At 45.7% G+C, this 20333-nt stretch overlaps 1 protein-coding gene and 1 long non-coding RNA gene across 2 annotated transcripts in view; one reads left to right on the top strand and one right to left on the bottom strand.

Annotated features, from left to right (window-relative positions):
* The window catches only part of LOC132474793 (uncharacterized), an 87880-nt gene that overhangs the window by 54727 nt on the left and 12820 nt on the right, over positions 1-20333 (top strand). The window lies entirely within an intron of this gene.
* Positions 1-20333, bottom strand: part of gbe1b (glucan (1,4-alpha-), branching enzyme 1b) — an 86516-nt gene that overhangs the window by 56911 nt on the left and 9272 nt on the right. Inside the window, exons 3-7 of the mRNA XM_060075667.1 lie at positions 17946-18061; positions 14192-14317; positions 11170-11305; positions 7689-7779; positions 5246-5455 (exon numbers count right to left, since the gene is read on the bottom strand). Coding sequence (XP_059931650.1) covers positions 5246-5455; positions 7689-7779; positions 11170-11305; positions 14192-14317; positions 17946-18061 — 679 coding nt within the window. The remainder of the gene's footprint in view (positions 1-5245; positions 5456-7688; positions 7780-11169; positions 11306-14191; positions 14318-17945; positions 18062-20333) is intronic.

The following is a 20333-nucleotide window of genomic DNA, read 5'->3' as shown; positions in this document are numbered from 1 at the left end:
CTCCGGGTTCACCGGTATCATTCAGTTCCTGTCGGCTTAATAGGGGCATCATGGCTGGCTTCTGATCAGGGCTTCCAGCGCCATTCCCGGCCTGATTAAAAACCCAGACTGGATTCCGGGGGGCTAGGCTCCAGGCCACGCTCCGAGGTTAATATCCTCTCCGAAGAGACGAGCGGCGAAGGCTTGACACGGAAAGGCATGTCCAAACAACATGCACGAAGGAGGGGGTTGAGGAGACAAATGAGGCGGGCTATGCTACGGCGACGGCCCTCCGGGGCTTTCACAAATGACTCCTCTCGCGGCTTCCAGTGGCGGCGTGTGTCTGCAGCGGCTCTAATGAGCGCTCCTGATGCGGGGGAGGCTCAATAACTAATGGAAGTCGAAGGCTTGTTCTCTTATTACGGCTCCGAGGCCGACACTAAGCATTGGGTAATGTATTGGAGACGCGGCCGTGCCGTCGCAGCGCCCGGCGCCCTGCACGCTGTTCACGCCGCGTCTGATAGGACCCGGCCTCCGGCTGGAGCCGTTTCGACCTGCCGCCGGGGAACACTTACCCGGCGACACAGGACAGGCCAGGCTTCTTCGTTAGCGGGCGCCCGCCAACAACAACAACAACAACAACAACGGTCGATAGTGTTGGTGTTTGAGAGAACACGGCGGCGGCGGCGGTCGGACAAAAGACCCCGCCACCACCACTCCCCCCATCCCCGCACACCACCAGCGCCACCAGTCCCCTCATGTCTGTCCGCCCACACGCCTGGAGAGGATTATCAGGATCATTTCGACATCTTGTGTGATGCCGGAGGGCTCTGCTAACAACGTAACACGGTCATGTCATTATTTAGGACCATTTAAAGCCCAGCGACAAACGGTTGAATAGTGCATCTGAACGAAAGAGCCTTTGATGAGTTTAATCCACAATTAAGGGACCCGTTCTTATAAAACGCTGTAAATACACAGCCATAATCCCCACTAAACACCACAGAGATCTGATTAATCTGTCTTTTTTTGGGGGGAGGGGGGATAAACACACACACCGCTTTTGACCTTGACAGAATGACGCTGGCCGTTATGAATCTTAAGAGGTGATGCAAGGGGGAGTGTATCACTTCCTGTTTGGCCTCATTTGTCAACTGCCACGTTGCTTATGAATTTGGCTGAAATCTAAATACATTAAAATCAGATTTCTCATTTGTTGACCTAGCTCCCAAGGGTAAAACGGTCCAGCCCATTTTGATGGATCGTAAATGTTAATGGAATGACTCTTATTTGTGCAAGTTCACTCGCATGCATTCATGTTAACATATGTCCATTAATCACCACGGAGTGAACAGTTTGCTATAAAATAAAATAATCCATATCACAAAAAATACTTGGAAATGGCGTATTTGCCATGATTTATGGCACAAGGTTAGCATGCTCTTACTTTGGTTGCTCATGTAATACAGCACAAATTATCCTTAGAGTTTAGCAGATAAAAGACAGTTAACTCCGACATCACCGGTAATCAGAAAAGAAGCGACTACAATCCGGTGTGGTTGCATTCCCCCCGCATTTGAAACGACTACAAACTTTGTAACATTTTAATTGCATATCCTCGTTAATTAACTTAATGGTTCTCATAATGACCCTGCTCAACATTCACTCTGATTAGGTTGTTTTCCCCATCTCCTGATCGTCCTACACATTCTAGAAGATGGAGGACTTCAGTCTCTCCATGTTTAAAAACAAAATGCACCGACATAGCGTTGCACAATATGCTCAACAAAGTCAAAATGATCCCAACCTGACAAACGCTTTGTGCAAATAATCAGGCCCAAGGCCTATGGGCATATTTTGGGCAGTTTACCATCCACTCTTCTGGAATCTGTAAAGCCGCTTTTTTTTTTCTTGCTTTTTTTGGAAATCAACTGTTTATTCATAAGGTTAGGTCTTTCGGGGATAGTCATCTTGCCTAAGGACGACTAGAAGTTGACTGCAAACATTGGAAATCAAACTCAAATTTTTTTCGGCTGGGACTCAAACACCGGCCTTCAACAGCATTGCAGTTAATAGGTTAGACAACCTGCTCTACCTACTCCCACCGTAACCTAGATCTGACTTCAGGTCAGGTCACTCAGGTAATGAATATACTAGGATATGCATTAAAATTATGGTTTTAAATGTGGGTTTTTTAACAAAAGCATGTGTTTGCAATTGCTTAGTGATTTTTGGATGTTGTGGTTAAAAGCAGGATTTGTTCTGGTCGATCTAGTAACAAAAAATAATAATACATTCATTTGTTTGCCACCTTTCCGTACATTCAAGGTCGTATGACAGTGAACTAAAAATAAACCGAACCAGAAATCCGAAAAGACAAAACATATTTAATACAACAAAGAACATTCTATTAAAAAAAAAAGAGGCACTGGGAAAATATCTATTTCCATTTGAAATATTAAAATGGAAATGGATTCAAACTGAGAGGGTTAATCCGAGCAGATGGGTTTGCAGATGGGTTTAGAGAAGGGATGTAACAGTGAGAGAGAAGGGAGAGGAGTGAGACAGAAATTACAGAGTGAGAGTAGTGAGAGAGTAGCGCAAGAGAGAAAATAAAGAAGTCAGAATAGTAAGTCTTACTGGCAGCTGAATGTATTTTTTTTTGCACAATATGTCAAAGAAAATGTACTCAGGCTATTTCTTGCACGCTACAGTCAAATGTTAAGTGTCAATTATCCTCTTTGATAAAAAATTTTGGTTCTTTTTTGGGAAGGAGTTGGTGAAAAAGGCTTTTGAATACACCTGTCCCCCCTGAAGAACCTTCAAAATAAGCTTACTGTACCAGAGTTTGAGACTTTAGGCATGTTCAAATCATTGGTTAAAACCTTGATTGAATGAGGTGCTTGGATTGATCTAAACATGTGTGGGGTATGTTTGTTTGACGGCTGGATTAGGCAGCCTAACCTGGCCCGAGTCAGGCCCCATTTACACGAAGGGAAAACGCTGATATTTCCACGCGGTTTGGCCTCTCATTTACACGAAAACGCAGTTTTTTATCACAGAAAATAATAATTTCTAAAAACTCCGGCCAAAGTGGAGATTTCTGAAAACGCTGCTTATGTGTTGTCGTGTCAACGGGGAGAAACAGGGTTTTAGGTTCTGAGGCGTCACATTATGCGCCAGGAAATGCTTGTCATATGAGCGCCCTATGTTTACAGTTTGTTTGTTACAGGAAGACGCTCGTGTTATTCGTTGTTGTTGATTCTGAGGATTCTGATTGGCTTGCATGGCTTTATCCTTCTCCCTACACTGCTGCCCATAGGTTTGGCATAGTTATAATGGCGCTCGACGGCGTATTTTGTGCGTTTTGATGTAAACAACAACTTTTTTGAAAACTATGTTGTGTGCACAATGTTATTTTTGAAAACGGAGGGGGGGAAATATTTGTTTCTATAAATACCCTGCTACGTATAAACGTGGCCTCAGACTGATTCGACTCTTGGGCTTGAGGAGGCTACACACCTGTCGTGCAGTGACCAATCAGAGCACACACACACACACACACACACACACACACACACACACACACACACACACACACACACACACACACACACACACACACACACACACACACACACACACACACACACACACACACACACACACACACACACACAGGAGATCTCGGACATGCCAGTACTGAGGGGTATTCCACAAAGCCGGTTTTATCACATAACCAGGTAAGTTAACCCAGGGTTTGCGGTAACCCTAGGTTTTCCGTTCCAAAATGAACACGGTATGTTAGTTACTATAGAAACATATGCTCTGAATCAAACCTGGTCGGAGCAGGTTTTGCGCAGGTTAAGTTTGGGACATAACCCGGTTTTGGGTATTTAAACCCGCGTTCACCGCAGATTTCATGTGTTCACAATGGCATGCCCTTTTGATGGGAGGCCTGTTGATATCGGAGCGCAAATTATTCGTGCAATCCACCGGGAGCGATTAATAAAACCACGGCTCGACATCTTGGCATATAATATATTTAAATAGCCTTCTCCAGCCTTACATAGCCAACACTACCAATCGAGGACTTGGCCTCAGTTTACCCCAGACTATTTGCGTAGCCCTCCGTTTTTTGCAAATGGTAGTTTTCTCTATCAATGTTGGAGATGCTGAGCACATCTCAGTCCTTTCAGATGACCCAACTTGGGAACCATCGGAGTACATATTTTTTTGAAGAAAAGGGTTATGTGGTAGGAACGTTAAGAATGCCTAACTGGGATATTAATAGATTCATGGCTCAAATATTAAGGATCATGCTTTTGACATGTAATTTACGCGGTCAGCGATCCGCTGCCAGGCTTTGGTTCTCTGGGTTGCAGAGGCTTTAGCGTTCCCTTTTCTTGTGATAATGTCCTTCTCCTCGTCATAGCTCCCCAGGAGAACCTGGAATTCCATTTCATTGAAATAAGCGGCCCGTTTCGCCATTTCGATCAGGGTTTCCATGATCCATACATCACGTCTTTATAGGTGTTGTCTAACCCTGTGTTAACCAACCCCGTGTTGATTGAACTAATGCATAACCCGTGCGGTGGAACCGACAGCTCTGGTTTAGTTGGCACCGGGTCAATCAACCTAGAGTTCAGCGTTAACTCTGCGTTTGTTAAACCTCCGTTCGTGGAATACCCCTCTGAACTCCGTGCGGTGGAACCGCACTGAATGTCACAATTCTCACAGCTCTGCAAAGAAGCGGTTTACTCAACATCAACCTGTGGCCTTGTCGTCAGAGGAGCCCATTCAGACCACCTGTGTGGCGTGTGGAAGCCATCTGGCTAGTGTCTAAAAAGGACACTGCTACAACAGGATGAACCTGTTTATTTGATTCTCTGCCTGTTTCATTGCATTTCCAAACGTTATGAGTTATGTTGTTTCCTGTACTGGTTGTAGGTTTGTTGCTGTCAGGTCTCTCTTACACAAGAGGTGCTCAACCTCTTTTTTTTGGGGAGGGAGGGAGGGAGGGAGGGAGGGAGACAGTCAATCTGAGACAGACAGATTGTCTGTCTGTCAATCTGAAGGTATCTCAGGAATAATCTGTGCCCAACCTCAGCACCATGGGAAAATCTCAGCTACTAACGCTTAATGGGCTGCTAATCAGAACCCTTACATAGTGCGGGTTTAAGCAGAACACAATTCATAAAAAAAAAATTGTACATTGTAGAATTATAATTTTTTTTGGCAGAAGAGCGTAGCCCGGCCCCCATACCTGGAGTAGTTGAAGAGGCGGCTGTCCCACAGGCTGTGCTGCCCCCTGGGCGGCGCATGGAAGAAGCAGGAGTCGGAGCCGTCGAAGCGGTTCAGGCCGTCCTCCGTGTTCTTGGAGGCGTGGCTGTGGACCATGTCCAGCAGCACCACGATGCCCAGGGCGTGGGCCGCGTCGATCAGACGCTTCAGATCCTCGGGGGTGCCGTAGCGGCTGGGGGTGGGGTTCACACACACACACACACACACACACACACACACACACACACACACACACACACACACACACACACACACACACACACACACACACACACACACACACACACACACACACACACACACACACACGGGTTGACCTCGAATCTTGGACGATTCAAATCTTCGATAGACATTTGGTCGACGTCGTCTTTAGTAGTTGTGCGTTTGCAACAGCAGGACGTTGCATTAGGAGCATGGGGTTGCTAAATGAGTGATACCGCAGCGTTGCCGGGCTTCTAGAAGGAATTTTTTTTTCTAGTGGGGGCTTGACTCATTCTTCTGTGTGCAATTGTGGTGTTATGTTTTGCTTTCAGTAAATGTCCTTATCGTTTGTTTGAAAACCCCTTTCTGCAATGTGAGTGGCATGATCCAATCACTTTCTATTCAAAGTACAGCACATTCTAGACTGCTAGTCTAGAAGGATACGCAATGTCCGGGGAAGTTTGGCAGCATTTCCAAACCATTACAGATGCTAAAGAAAGTCAAATGCAATCTCTGTCAACAGCAGCTGTCTGTGAGCAGTGGCGACGATGCTTCTCTTCGTCTGTATTCGCTAGTGCATTTTCAATGCTAAATTGAATGGTTCTGCATTGCTCTTACGCTGAAGTGTATAATTTATGGAAGTAAATCTGCCTTATCGGATTTTGAAAATAAAAAGCCATTGAATTTTAAGCACTGAATATTTATGCTTTGAAATAACATATCTGGATTTTTTTGCCTCTGAATATAAGTCTTTAAATTTTCCAAAAAATCATTTTCATCTTTATTTTTCAATGTTAAAAAATTCAAAATAAAATATTCAATGTTAAAAAATTCAACTTAAATATTTTCAACCCAAGGAAGAGCAATCGATCCTAGATGCTAGATCGCAGTCAAGCAAGGAGAGCGGGAATAAGAGCGTCACTCGCTGGTTCTTTCTTTCTTGATACAAACGTTAATTCTAAACAGCATTTAAAACAGTGGCCTATAATAGGAAATGCTCAAAGGTAAATCAACGTCATTGAACACCGACTGTAGCTTTTTATGGAGAGAGAAGAAACGGTGGTGGACCTTACTAAATGCCTTATCCATCGTAACGGTCTGAAATGCTAATCAAATCAACTGTATTTTTTAAGCACATTTAATAACAAGGTGGGTGGTGTGGGGGGGGGGGGGGGGTATTTTAGGTTTTATTTATGATTTTGTTAGAATGCACACCGTTTTTATTTTTTTACTGCAGTAGGAAATAAACAATGAACTAATGCCTGTATGCGAAGTGTGTGCATGTGATTGCTGTGACTTGGCTGGATCTGCATGCAGCGTAGGGTAATTGTAGTGGGTTAATGAGCCCAATTTATTAGGGCACCAATTTGGGGGGCGATCCGCGGTCCCTTTGCCTACGTTTGGTGTGATGCTGGGGCGATCTGAAGCCCGCGGCCCACTGTGGAACGAGAGCGCAGAGCCGACAGTATTGCTCAACTGAAGCGGCAGCAGCCTGTAGTTCCAGTGGAAGCACGGCGTTCCTTGGGAAGAAGCGCCTGACAGCAACCTGCTTTCAATTTGGAACCTAGCTCGTTGCGCTCTTGTTATGCCACCACAGAGGCATAACCGTTTGTTTATATTATAGTATATAAAGCTAATATTAGCCTATATTATAATTTTCTCAAACATTTAAAAACACGCGAAAGTCACAGAATATGGCATAATTCAGCTACATAATATTCCTACAGACATATATACTGAATATATTTATTGTACAATTTATATATATTCTTACTCTGTTAGGCCCTTTAGCTTGAATTGGAGACTTTGAGAATTGGAGGCTGCTAGTTTCTAAGACAACTGGACAAAGGGCCCAGTTGCTGAATCCAGAACTTCCTAAACCTTTCTGACCATCTGTGAATATTGCCTCTGAATGAAGCGGCCGTCGACCATCCCACTGGACCCCAGTGAGGGCTTTCTCAGAGGATTGTGCGTTGTCTCACGTCAGACACGTCATTGTGCGTGAGATTCTGAACCAACACACCTCACTTGAAAGCCTGCAATCGAATGCCATGATGAAATTGATACGGTTCATTCAATACAAATATATTGAACAGCTTCAAACATGACGATATGATGATCCATCAGGAGCCCATGGAGTCCCAGACCGTTGCGACGTGTGTATCATTTATAATTGTCCCAAGCGGGAATTGTCCGTCATTTACCTGGAAGCTGCGAAGAAGCTTGTAATCTGATAGCCGAAGCTGGCGTAGTACGCGTGTTCCATCACAGCCATCATCTGGATGCAGTTGTAACCTGAAATCATAAAAATAGCACCATATTGATCTGCGGGCCAAGGACCTGTCCCAGCTCGATAGCACATTTAGCTTCTCGTGGTTTTCTGTCTTATTTTAATACCCTCGTAGGATTATCGAGCTACACTTTATCTTCAAGTTAATGTTCAGATATGTCATTTTTATTGTTAAAAGAAAACAAACTATATCAAAGTAAAATTGTAATTCTACTGACATTTTCTAAAAAGACATGAAGGGTTTAGCATTGCCCAAACATCTTGGATGGCTGTAATTGTAAGCAACCATTTCAAGCGCTCGGTGTAGTTCAAAGATGGCCTGCACCTTTAAGCTTTTTCTCGAAACCCACAAAGCGCCTTACATGCACACGGCAACAAGGTCTCCAGGGTGCTATGGGTCATGGTCGCCTCAACACTTCGATTACCGTTACTCTATAGCTCTGTGAACCTGAAAGGGCCTGTATTTCACCAGAAGGTGTGATGTTGGTTGGTCATTGCAAGCCCTTTCAAAGTCGACCCTGAGTCTAGAGACATCACAAGTGGGAGTGTCCGTCCAGATGTATGATGGAAAGATCCACTTCCACCCTACCAGTTGGTAGAGTACACCGGGCAGGCTGGTAAAGCCTAATCTATCGCTCTATCACACACCTGGGCGGACAGTTGTAACGGCTAACACTTTCTTTCGTGCTCTGTGGCTGTAGGGAGGACAGAACTAGCGGCTTTTCGGTCTGCTGTCGCTGCAGAGAGCTCCACAGGAGAACGCCTTCATTCATGGACCTGTTTATTAAACCGGCTCCCCTACTGGAGGAGAGGGGAACTTCTGCTTTCTGATGAGGGACAAAGCACAACAATTTCCTCTGTGCTCTTCGTGTCATTTTATATGTTTTATAATTCAACAGCCTTCAGACAAAGACCTTGGGCCAATGAGAAGCAGTGAAACACTTAAAAAAATAACTACAAACCGCTGAATCTACTGAAATGAATAAGCCTGGCCATCTTTGAGTGTTTTTCCAAATACAAAAGGTTCTGAATTCTTCAATACAAACGGCAAATTGATTTCAATCAATTGTAGACTATAGTTAATGGAGTCCGACCTGTATCAACCTAAGCAGATGAACATTATCAAAACCACCAACCGCCAATATTTCAGCTTGACCCAGCAGACAAATCCCAGGCTTTTTTATCAAGAGAATGCATGCGACAGATTACATGCAGTCAATGAAATAATGACTACAAAAAAGGTTGTTGTAGTTCTTAATAGGTAGAACTTCATAATTAAATGGATGGGTCGCCAACATGCAGCACATCCTCTCATGTATTGGTATTCCTGTGGAACGGTGCTTTGAGGAGGCCAGCTGTTGAATTCTCCCTTTTAATCAACCACACACCTGGTGGTAAAACAGAGGCCCTTTGAAGCAGTGTAACCCATTGCACATTTTTTTGGATCGCAGGAACAGGACAAATAATGTCGGACGACGGGTCAGTCAACCCGCCGGGGGGGGGTCACTCCCCACCCCTTTCTCCAACACTCTTGGTCTCACGGTCACACCGGCAGCGACGCCCACTTCAACACAAAACAGAGCGAGGGGCGAATCACACACCCGACTCTCCCCAAGTGGTTGAGTGCCACGCGGAGAGGGTTAGATGTTAGTCAGCCAGGGTCCCCTTGTGGAGGGGAGCGCTGGATTTGGGCTGACGGCGGCAGCGTGAACCGACGGGTTAAGGACCTGCAGCGCTGAGGAACAGGAGAGGAAACTCAACTGCAACACACCAATTTTTATTTTTTTTTTATTTTTTTGCGGCAACATCCATTTCAGTTTGTTTGTGAATTATTCATACCTTTGTGGGTTTTATTTGAGTCCTGGACGTTTACTACTTTATCCACTTTGGTTTGGGGTATTTGTTTTTGATTCTTTTTTTTTTTAAGACATTGTGAGATAACATTTTTCCGAGCCATGTTGCCCGCTTGTTTCTACCTTGTTCATGTCCATATTATGCAGCAAAGCATAGAGGGAAATCTGTATTTCAACAGATTTTACAATACCAATACCATCGAATCACCATACATCAAACTCCCTCTAAAACAGACAAGCACTTGTGATGTCCTCCCGTTGGAGGATCTGTCATTCAATGTTTACAACAATAGAATCCCCCAATGGGACCCCACCCTCAAAACTCAGCTAGCTTACCATTGCCGACAATGAAATCCAGATTGATCAAATCATACTCCTTATAAACCCTTCGTGGGACTATCCCATTCCAGTTCATTTTTTTTATCATTGTCCGTTTCGGATAAAAAAAACCTTGTGATTGCTCCGTAGATTGCTACACTTTCCTTGGGTGGCGCCATTCAGCTTTTATTCGGCAGATTGCTGCGTTCCAGGCTCATCATGAACTGAAAACTCCCTTCCCTGTGCGGTGATTGGTCCTGGCTTTTACTTTTTATTTTTGGGAGGATTCCAATGGGGGCAAGACTGACCTGCAGAGAGCAAGGGAACGGGAACCTGGGAGATCAGGAGGGCCTCAGGTGGCTCGTATGTCCTACCTTACATTGGAAATGCGTCTCATATTAACCAACCGACGCGGCCTCTCAATCTCCTTCCCTTGTTTCTCTTTAAACTCCAGCAGGAACACGAGATCATGAAGATCATGCCAGGATCCTGCATTGTCAGGCAACAGCCGAATCCTTTCATGCCCGCTTCGTGCCAAAATAAAAAAGGCGGACCGTGATATACCTTCCCTCTCGTAACCTTGAAGGCGGTTTAATGTCGTCTTTCAACCATGCGGAGGGTTTATCTCTGAAACGCTGACTGCCTCCCATCCCTTTCCCTCGTCAGCATACGGTCCAGAGGAAAACATATAAACCCTCTCTCTCTCTCTCTCTCTCTCTCTCGATGGAAGTGAGGAAAAGAACAAAAGCGTAGATTTATACGAACGTCCAAAAATAACCTGATGACTGCATCACACACAAGCCCAATTTCAAGCGCTGAGCTGCATAGACGTTAAACAATACCACCACCACAAAGAGAACCAGTAGGTAAAGTGATTATAGTTGGGAGGCGGGGAGGGGGGTGGGGGGATAATGATAGTCTTTTGCTGTCGGACTCCAGGCTGAAAGGTACCAGGTTCGATCCCCAATGTCCGCTGTCGTCCTGTAGGCATCCTTGATCAAGGATCTCTAAGCCCTATGCCTGCTGACTAATGACATGTATCTGTATTCACTCTGTCGATAGGACAGAGGTGTGTGTGTGTGTGTGTGTGTGTGTGTGTGTGTGTGTGTGTGTGTGTGTGTGTGTGTGTGTGTGTGTGTGTGTGTGTGTGTGTGTGTGTGTGTGTGTGCACACGCGGCCCTACGTTCGTGCATGTGTTTGTGCGTGCGTGCGTGCGACCCTCACCCAGATCCTTGATGCGTGGCAGCACATTTGCGGTGAAATTGCTGTATGAGGCGACCTTCCCCTCAGGGGAGGCAATGCCCACATGGCACTCGTAGATCCGCAGGCTCCTGGGCTTGTCCGGCCTCTTGTGGACGGGCTAGCGGGGGGTAAGGTAGAGAAAGAAGAGAGACTTTGACGACAACGCCTAACACGGGTAAACGTATTGTACATATGACGTCGTTAGAAAGCTCTGAAGGTTGAACCACTTCAGTTAGAACTCGATCCAGTAAAGGCACTTAAAATGCACCTTTTTAAAGTGCCCTTGAAATGCACTTTTTTTTAAGCACACCTTTAAGTGTGTTCCGCAATGTTGCCATGGCAATGCCCCCATACAGCAGCGTGCCCATGTACCCACGTGTGTAAAACAGGAGTTGCTGGAGTTGGCACCTGCTTTGCTTTTATAGAGGAACGCTTTAATGGTACCTCAGGGACAGGAGCACACGCTCAGGCGGATTAGTTCCTCATTACCTTGCTCTGTTTGGACCAATCCAAACATCAGGTTAAAAAAACTCTGTTTCACAAGAGCAATCTCATGTGGTCGGTTTGAAGTTTGAGTTTTGTTACTCTTTAAGGATAGTGTAAAATATTACCACTTTCTTTTTTTTCATTTCGGTTTTTCGGTTTTGATCAGTTCACAAAAAATCTATATAATATATCAGCATCCAATGGCCGTGCATACAATGATACTAATACTATTCATCGATATATTTTAAAATGTACATAACTTAGTTTTAAAACAGCCTTCTCTATGCAGTATTCTTTTGCAATCCAAATCTCAAATCTCACTAAATACTCTGCATTTATCCTATTTTTGCAGAAAATGTATGAAATCCGATTTTATATTTATCCTCTGAGGGGCAATCAATAACATACCATGATGGGATCAATAAAGTGGAAGCATGAATGTAAATGTCCTGCTGTCAGAACGCGTAACTCAACGCTACCAGACTCTTTTCTGCCGACGAACTTATGGAATCTTCCGGAGAAAGAGCAATGACATCGCCGCCGGCCGCGTGCTGGCGCTCATTAATGGGGTGGCGTGGAGCAGAGATAAGGGGAAAGCAAGGCCGCTAGCCCGCACTGAGCCGCGGCCGTGAGGCAGCAAGGCGGAGAAACACTTGCCTTTAAGTGGTCGGCGCGTCTATACGGTACGCTGTGTCTTACTTGCTAAACAACAGCGTCAAAACGCACCCCATTAGCAGCCTTGAGAACGCATTCAGATACGCTCAGAGTGGATTTAAGTGTGTGGAGAAGGAGGAAAGCTGCGTCCCTGGCTAGAGGAAGGGTTGTTCTGGAGCTTGAATTAATTAAATGTTATTTATACACTGAAGAAACTGACACACTGTCTTGCAAACACAAGGCCTTTTTTTTTCTATTGTACTCACAGTCAAACACTCAGCAATGAGTGGAAAGTTAAAGAAAGTTATCCAAGTTGGTTTAATTAAGCCCATTTAAGCAGCAACACTATCTTCGCCGTACAAGATGCCTGCATGTAGCATTAAATGAGGCTTGCTGGAAACTAAAAGGCGAGGACAGCGCGTAGAAAGCCTGACACGGGCAGCTAGGCCTGTGACAACATTCAGTCGGCCAATCAGCAAACCCCAGCGAGGGTAAGATGATGCCAACATATGCAATGCCATTATCCACATTTCTAAACTGGCTTAATAATAAATTAACATTCATGCTGCTTTGGATTAAGTCGAATTTGAATGTGAAATGACAAACACTTAATTAATATTATTAATATAGCGAAGAAAGTAGCGGTAATGTTTGCACTGGTTTATAACTTTTGAGATAGCCACTTCCACATTCGTCACCGGGTTCACTGGCCGAGGCTCCTCCACTCAGCTGCACAGTAAGGTGGACTGATGTCACCTCTCACCAGACACATCCAACTGCAGACTTTCGGGACCAAATGAGCGAGTCGGAAACATGCACTGCCGTGGCTGGGCGAGGCTTACGTTTGGGCAGTTGACGAACAAAGTGAAAAACCGAAACTGAAACGGCTGTTAAACGGAGGCACTAAACTTAAAGAGATGGGCTTGGAGGGACAGTTTGCAGGTTGCGTGACTTCATGGCCAAAACGCCCCGATCAATCAGCACATTTACCATCCGAGACGAAGGGGAGGATAAACAACCAGAAGGATCCATTGAGCATTCAAACCCTTAACAACTGTAGGGTTGTCTCAGGGGAGCGGTAGGTAATTGTTTAACCTGGGTGTTACAGGGTAGTTCTACTTCTAAGGGAAAAGGGGTAGCTCCGTCGAGGAGTGAACCCGACGGCGTGCGAAGGAGAAAGAGAAACGCAGAAGAACATGAGTGATGGCCCGTGTCAGAATATTCAATAAGAACTCTTAGTTGCTTTTACAAGTCTACTCCTGCCAGAGTTGGACCTATAGAACGACAACTTTGATTTTCTTCTCGTGTCTACAAGCTCTTCCTGAGTGATTGTACAGCGGTGGAGGTGGGGGGCAAGGTGGGGAACGGCAGGGGGAGGCAGCTTGTTATAAAGCTGCTTGTTGAGTCTTGGGTCAGAGAGACGCAGAGGCGGGGGAGGCAAGCAGCGAGCGTTTTTAGCTGTGATACGAAAGACCACCACCTTGATGATTCTCCCGTTGCAAAAACTAAAACAGGGCAAGATGTCCGACGGCTATGTTGTCCCAAAAAATGGTTCAGGGTCCAGCCCTGTGTTTGCAGTCCAACGTGTGGGCATCGGTTAGCCAAGCTGCACTCTGACCCAGGGATACTCAACTGGTCGGCATTGGAGAGGGTCGCAGAGCACACGCCAAATGGCTTATTATTTCAATGAGTTCAGCCCCAAGTGTTCTTCTCTCAGTGTTTAAACGATTCTTAAAGGAATTGTTGATGACTGAATATCGTTAAATATATATATTTTTTATAATTTTTTGTTATGAAATAAAAACATAAAGGACACAAGTAAATAAAACAGAAATCCAAAGGAAATAGTCCCAGGAGGTCTTACTGTGTAGGGCTCGGGGGGGTCCCAGTGCACCCAGTCATAGACCGGAGCGTTCTCCTGCTGCGTCACGTATTTAGCCCAGGGAGAGATGCGGTACAGACGCTCTCCGTTCTCGGTGTGGACCACCACCTAGAAGGAGGAAGAGGAGGAGGGTAGAGCATGGGAGACCTTCATTATTAAAAACGTCATTACATACCCAGTAGTACAAAAACAAACACATCCTGTAAAAAAAACATCTGAAAATACATGAAGATAGAAATCATCAGAGAATAGACAGAACAACACATGAGAAGTGACAAACACTTCTGGAGCGTGTGCTCCAACACGCTCAAGTTACACATTAAGAGCGTGGACAGCTTCTTGGATAAATGGAGTAAATGGAGAGATGATTTTAGCCAGCTTTTAATCCATCCCCAGCACATCACTCATTAGAGCGGAGGAGTAGGAGAATAATGAGTTTGTGTTGAATTGCAGGAAAGCAGATCTCAGACAAAGACACAGCTGGGGTGGTAGAGTTCATCAGACATCGCTCATTTCATCACAATGCGTTCTTTGTTGCTTCAGTTCTGCACTAAAAGCATAAAAAAAAGGAAAAAAAAAAGACTGGCACTCCCATAGATATGAATTCATCAGCACCAATTGGAGCTTTACGCCCCAACTTAACGTACCATAGTTCAGATTTAAATGCAAACCCTACATCAAACTAAAAAACAATGTCTACGCTTAGACGGAAATCCATCTCGTATGTTAACGCATAATATGCTTCTCAAACGTATCCCTCTTTTAACAAGGTAAGTAACCTAAACACTGCGTAGGTTTAACCATCTGTTTATCCACACTGCTGTTTTGCATGATTAGATGCCTAGAGCGTGCGTGTGTGTGCGAGTGCGCATCACAGCATCTCTGCATTTCCTTCCAGCCCAGACATTACACATACCTAATCAGCACTTGCCTAGAGGGGCGGGACTCTGTCTCCATGTTAATGCGACCGAGCGAGGATGCCCCCTATAGCTGAAGGCTCAGCTGTTGCCTCAGCACATGTGCATTTAAATTGCTTGCATTGCAGAACTGATATTTTTTCTTTTCACTCCTTGGCTGTTTTAGAAAAGACGCGCTGCAGTTGTTTTTGCGACATTTTTATTAATTTCCACACAGACAAACAAAACAAACAATCAAAAAACACCCAGAGGATTTCCAAAGATATCAAAGTTATCCAAGACGAATAATTGTGCTGTAAGCGATCAGAAGCTCCTTACAGAAGGACATGTGATGTATTGTCCCCCGGACTTGGAGCTATAGCCTTCTCCTCGTTGACACTATCAACCAACAAAAAACACCACTCTCACAACGAACCCCCCCCCCCCCCCCCCCCCCGCAGCCAAGCCGTAGGTGGGTACAGTCGGCTCTGAAAGGTTTGTGCTGAAGACCCCAATCATCCATTCATCACGGAGGAGAGGAAGTCCTCAAGGCGCGCATCGGCAGATCTGACTGACGGCCGGCTTTGTTCTCGGTAATGTCGCCTTGACCGACACATTTGTTGGACTTTTCATCGTTTTCAGGGGCACAATTTTCCCCCCAATGGCTTCAATAAAAATCTGATTTGTGGTGCAGACAGAGGCGAGAGACTCGCGGCGAGAGGGCGATTTTTTTTTAAAGAAAATACAAGCCTTCATCAGTGCCTCTCGTTTATAACGCCTTTCAGTTCAGAGTCTTGAAGGCGGGGGGTCGGATAAGTGGACTCTGGGACTCCAACTGACAACCGGCGCTTTGTCCGTGTCCTGCCTCTGCCCCGGTGCGGGTGGGGGGGGGTGGGGGGGGGGGGGGGGAGAAAGGCTGGGGGACAGCATGGGGGGGCCGCGAGGAGCCCCCCCGCCAAGCATCGACCCGGCGACGGCCCCGGTCGGCGCCCCGGTGGAGCGATAGGCGTCGGGCCTCGGCTAATTCCCTCCACTGTTGTCCTGTAATGGCTGCTCCAATACCGCCAGCTCACTGTGCGCCGTTGGACCGAACCCCCCGCGGGCCTTTTTTCATTAGGGCCCGGCCGTCTGTTGGGCGCGGGGAGGGGTTGGAGATGTTCGGTTTCTCTGTGCTCCCAACACCCCCCCCCACACACACACACACACACACCACCATGACAAGCTCCAGGCTATCTGGGATTAGGGAAATAAAGCTGGATGACACATAGAGACGCATGGCGCAGTGGCCCGCTATGAATGTGCGAGCATTAGGCTCGCTGGAGAGGAAATAAAATGGCTGAAAAGAAAAAGAATGCCAGACAAAATGTTCTGGGTTCGGCCTTGGGTGTCTGCGGTCTACCTGGAGAGTGAGCGAGCCCTGACAGGCTTCTGGTAGACACCGTTAATCACTGTGGATCAAAGCACCTGATAAATGACTCAACGGTAGAAAAGGAAGGAACTATGAAGTGTGAATAGAAAGTGCAGAGGTGGAGTTGGGTTTTACTTGAAAGAAATGCGAAAAATGCTCATGCTCTCTCTCATGCTCTCTCTCTCTCTCTCTCTCTCTCTCTCTCTCTCTCTCTCTCTCTCTCTCTCTCTCTCTCTCTCTCTCTCTCTCTCTCTCTCTCTCTCTCTCTCTCTCTCTCTCTCTCTCTCTCCTCTCTCTCTCTCTCTCTCTCTCTCTCTCTCTCTCTCTCTCTCTCTCTCTCTCTCTCTCCCTCTCTCTCATATATTGTGAAGCCAGACACGTGGCCAGGCGTCAGGGCGTCAGGGGCCAACGAGGGCCGGCCAGGTGCCAGGGATCCCATCTGTTTCTTATCGTCCGCTGACTGACCTCCGTTGACAATGGGAGGCCAGAGAGGTGAGTGCCAGAGTCCACTACCAGGGGTCCCGAAGAGACGACCGTCGACACCGCCACGCATTCTGCCGCTTGCTGATCACCTCCTCCTGCTACTCTCCGTCACCCTCCTCTCTCATGTTCTTACAACTCATCTCCCCCTCCTCTCCTCTCCTCTCCTCTCCTCTCCTCTCCTCTCTCCAGATCCTCCTCCTCCTCCTCCTCCTCCTCCTCCTTCCTCCTCCTTCCTCCTCCTCCTCCTCCTTCCTCCCTCCTCCCTCATCCCTCATCCCTCATCCCTACTCCTCCCTCCTCCCTCCGCCTTGGTTGACGCCAACATAGTGGACTCGACATCATGGAAGGATGCCTGCCTTTCTCGTTTAACCCGGCTGAATTGTTAACCCCAAAAAAGGGAAACGAAATGGAGGCACAAATCGACCTTTGAGGCCCAACTGCCACTTTCGTTTCTTTGTCGTATTATTTTCCAATGGAGCTGGCTGCCGTTAATGCAGTTTGAGGCGTAGGGGGGGGGGGGGGGGGGGGGGGGGGGGGGGGGGGGCGCTTACCTGTGCATCTGGCACGTGGGAGGTGTTATCCCCTCAGCGTGCCACCAGATTTCTCACAGATCACGACAATAACAACGACAACAACTTGAGCTGGCACGGGGGCTAATCCCTGCCCGATCGGGTTATCGCAACAGACTGTCACTCGCTGTGACTGTGAATCAACCGTGTTACTTCTCAAGTTGAATGATTTCAATAACGAAAGAAACTTCAAATTGAATCAATTTGATTGTGCCGAGCACAGGCGTGGTGATCTTTTGAGTAAACATGAATTCAAAGAGTCAAAGCACTTTTAACTTCCTTCACACTTAAAGAGTGAAGGAAGGAAGGAAGGAAGGAAGGAAGGAAGGAAGGAAGGAAGGGGATGCCCCCCCCCCCCCCCCCCCCCCCCCGGGACGTACCTTGAGCTTGGAGCCGTGCTCCAACCCCGGGGACCCGTCCGCCTTGGCCGGGATGACCAGCTCCCACTTCCCGAATGGCTGCTTGGTGTAGCGGTGGGAGAATTTGTCCCATCCGTCTGGAGTACGAAGAACAACAACGTTTTACATTTCACATAGTTTACTGGGCCCTTGATTTAATGTTATAGCGATAAAGTCACCTGAACACGATGATACTTTGCATTTCTTGTGATATTTGCATTATGCATGTTTCACATCCAACAGAATTTCATTTCTTTGTTTATTTAATTATGTACAGTGTATTTTATTTACTTTGATATATTAACTTATACGCACCACTAAAAAACACGTACACTTAACCATCACTATGATTTTATATGCAGTGTTATATGCTATGCACACACCCACAGAAACACATACGTATCAACAGCAATCCCAATCTTTGGCATCCGAATTTAACATGTTGTGTTTATTGTGCAGTAATACGTGTCTATTTTGTATTCATGAAAACCAACTATTGAGGTGTGCAAATCAATCACTAGTCACTCTAGAAGTGACCACACACACACAACACACGACACACGACACACGACAAACACACACACACACACACACACACACACACACACACACACACACACACACACACACACACACACAGCAGTATGTTGGGTTTGCGTCTCCATCGTATTCATAGCCAGGGCTGCTGGGGCTTGTTCCACGTTTGCAATGAAATTTAAATCAAATAATACGCCGGAGTCGTGTCAAAACCTAATCTATTACAGAATGGAAACGTTAGAACAGCCATACGTTCTGGAAGATAATTAAAACAGGAAAGGAAAGCTTTTTGAATGGCCGGGAAAACCCAAAGGCGAAACCAAACATTCACAAAAAGTAGAGAGAAGAGTCTGAGTTGAATACGGTGGAAAAGGGTTGACAAAAGTTTGTTTGACCTCAGGTTGCGGTCTTAGCCAGCTGAAATACACAGGATCCTGCTATACACTATCATGCTTAGCCATAAGGGATTTCAAATACAATCAATACATACGCCATAAGTGTAGGCTACTGATAGCTTCTGCTAAGTTTAGGTTTGCTAGCAGACTGATATTTGAAACCCAATACTTGGATTCTCTATAAAAATATATATATTTTCCTTAACACTGCCGTGATCACAAAACTGAGCGGGTGTCTGCATTTCAAGATTGTGAAAGTCCACTTACTGAGGCAATTGAGACAAATGGTGCTGGCTGCTCGTTTTTTGTGTCTTGAGAGGTTACGACGGGTTAGGTTACTGCCTTCATATTCTGATGAATCATACAGAATGGCTCCCAAACATACTGATGGGTGTAGAATCATGTATACACCAAAGTTAATTTTCCAGGCCATAAAATATTAGTGGTAAAAGATTGATTCTGGTTGTTATTGTAACAACGGGCTACATCATCGTTGCTGCGGTAGGCCTACACAAGATAAAGTCTAAATGAGTAATGATGAGGAGAAATGGCTTGGAAAAGACCCAGACATAAAGCAGATTTTTATTATTATGAGGATGCGTTTCAACGAATCGCCCCTCAATTTTGATTTCATAAATCTGATAGTGATGCCACATAAAACGGCTTGTTCAAATGCAAAATCAATTCCCTAGCAACATTAATAGTTTCATAATATTCATTAATTTTGCTTTAATGAGGAAAACATTTGTAGCACTTTTTTTTAAGCACTTTTTTAAGGGAAAGGTAAAGACAAATTGAAAGAATAAAAAATGTCTGAATAACAACTTTAAAGAGGAGAATGAGAGATTGACTTTCGGCCATCATACCCAAACCAACAAAAAGTAGTTACTGCTCAAGCATGGCTTGTTTTGCTCTCATACCAATCGAATCGATTACAATTAAGTTCACTTCCAATGTGTATACTATCTACACACGTAAAAAAGTCCAGCGACCATTATCCTAAGATTACCTTCAAAGTTTTGGAGCTGAGGGCGGGGAATGATTTCAGCGCGAGGCAAAAGGTTGCACGGCGAACGACTCCGCTGAGTGTGATGAAATAAGCTGCTGAAATGTTAACGGCACGCTCCGCACTCAAAGGAAACGCCATCGGCATGCTGCCTTGGCCCGCGTAATCAATATTTACCACACCACAGACTCCCAGGTTGTCTTAAAACCCTCACCAACCCCGTACCAGTGCTTCCTGCTGGATCCAGCACCTCCCTGGATCCTTCGGTGCTTAAGCAAGCGGATGTGGGGTAAATCTCAGTTAATGTAGCGTTATAAGTTGCGACTGACTTTTTTTTATTTTCCCTGTGGTTTCACCGCAGACGGTAATTTAAGACTCTTTTTGGTATGTTCTTTTGTAGGGACGATTTTATTATTCAAGGACTACTAAGGC

Source organism: Gadus macrocephalus, chromosome 16 (genome assembly GCF_031168955.1).
Source record: "Gadus macrocephalus chromosome 16, ASM3116895v1".
Lineage (NCBI taxonomy): Eukaryota > Metazoa > Chordata > Actinopteri > Gadiformes > Gadidae > Gadus > Gadus macrocephalus.
The sequence above is the reverse complement of the archived record's forward strand: the minus strand, read 5'-3'. Positions and strand labels throughout refer to the sequence as shown.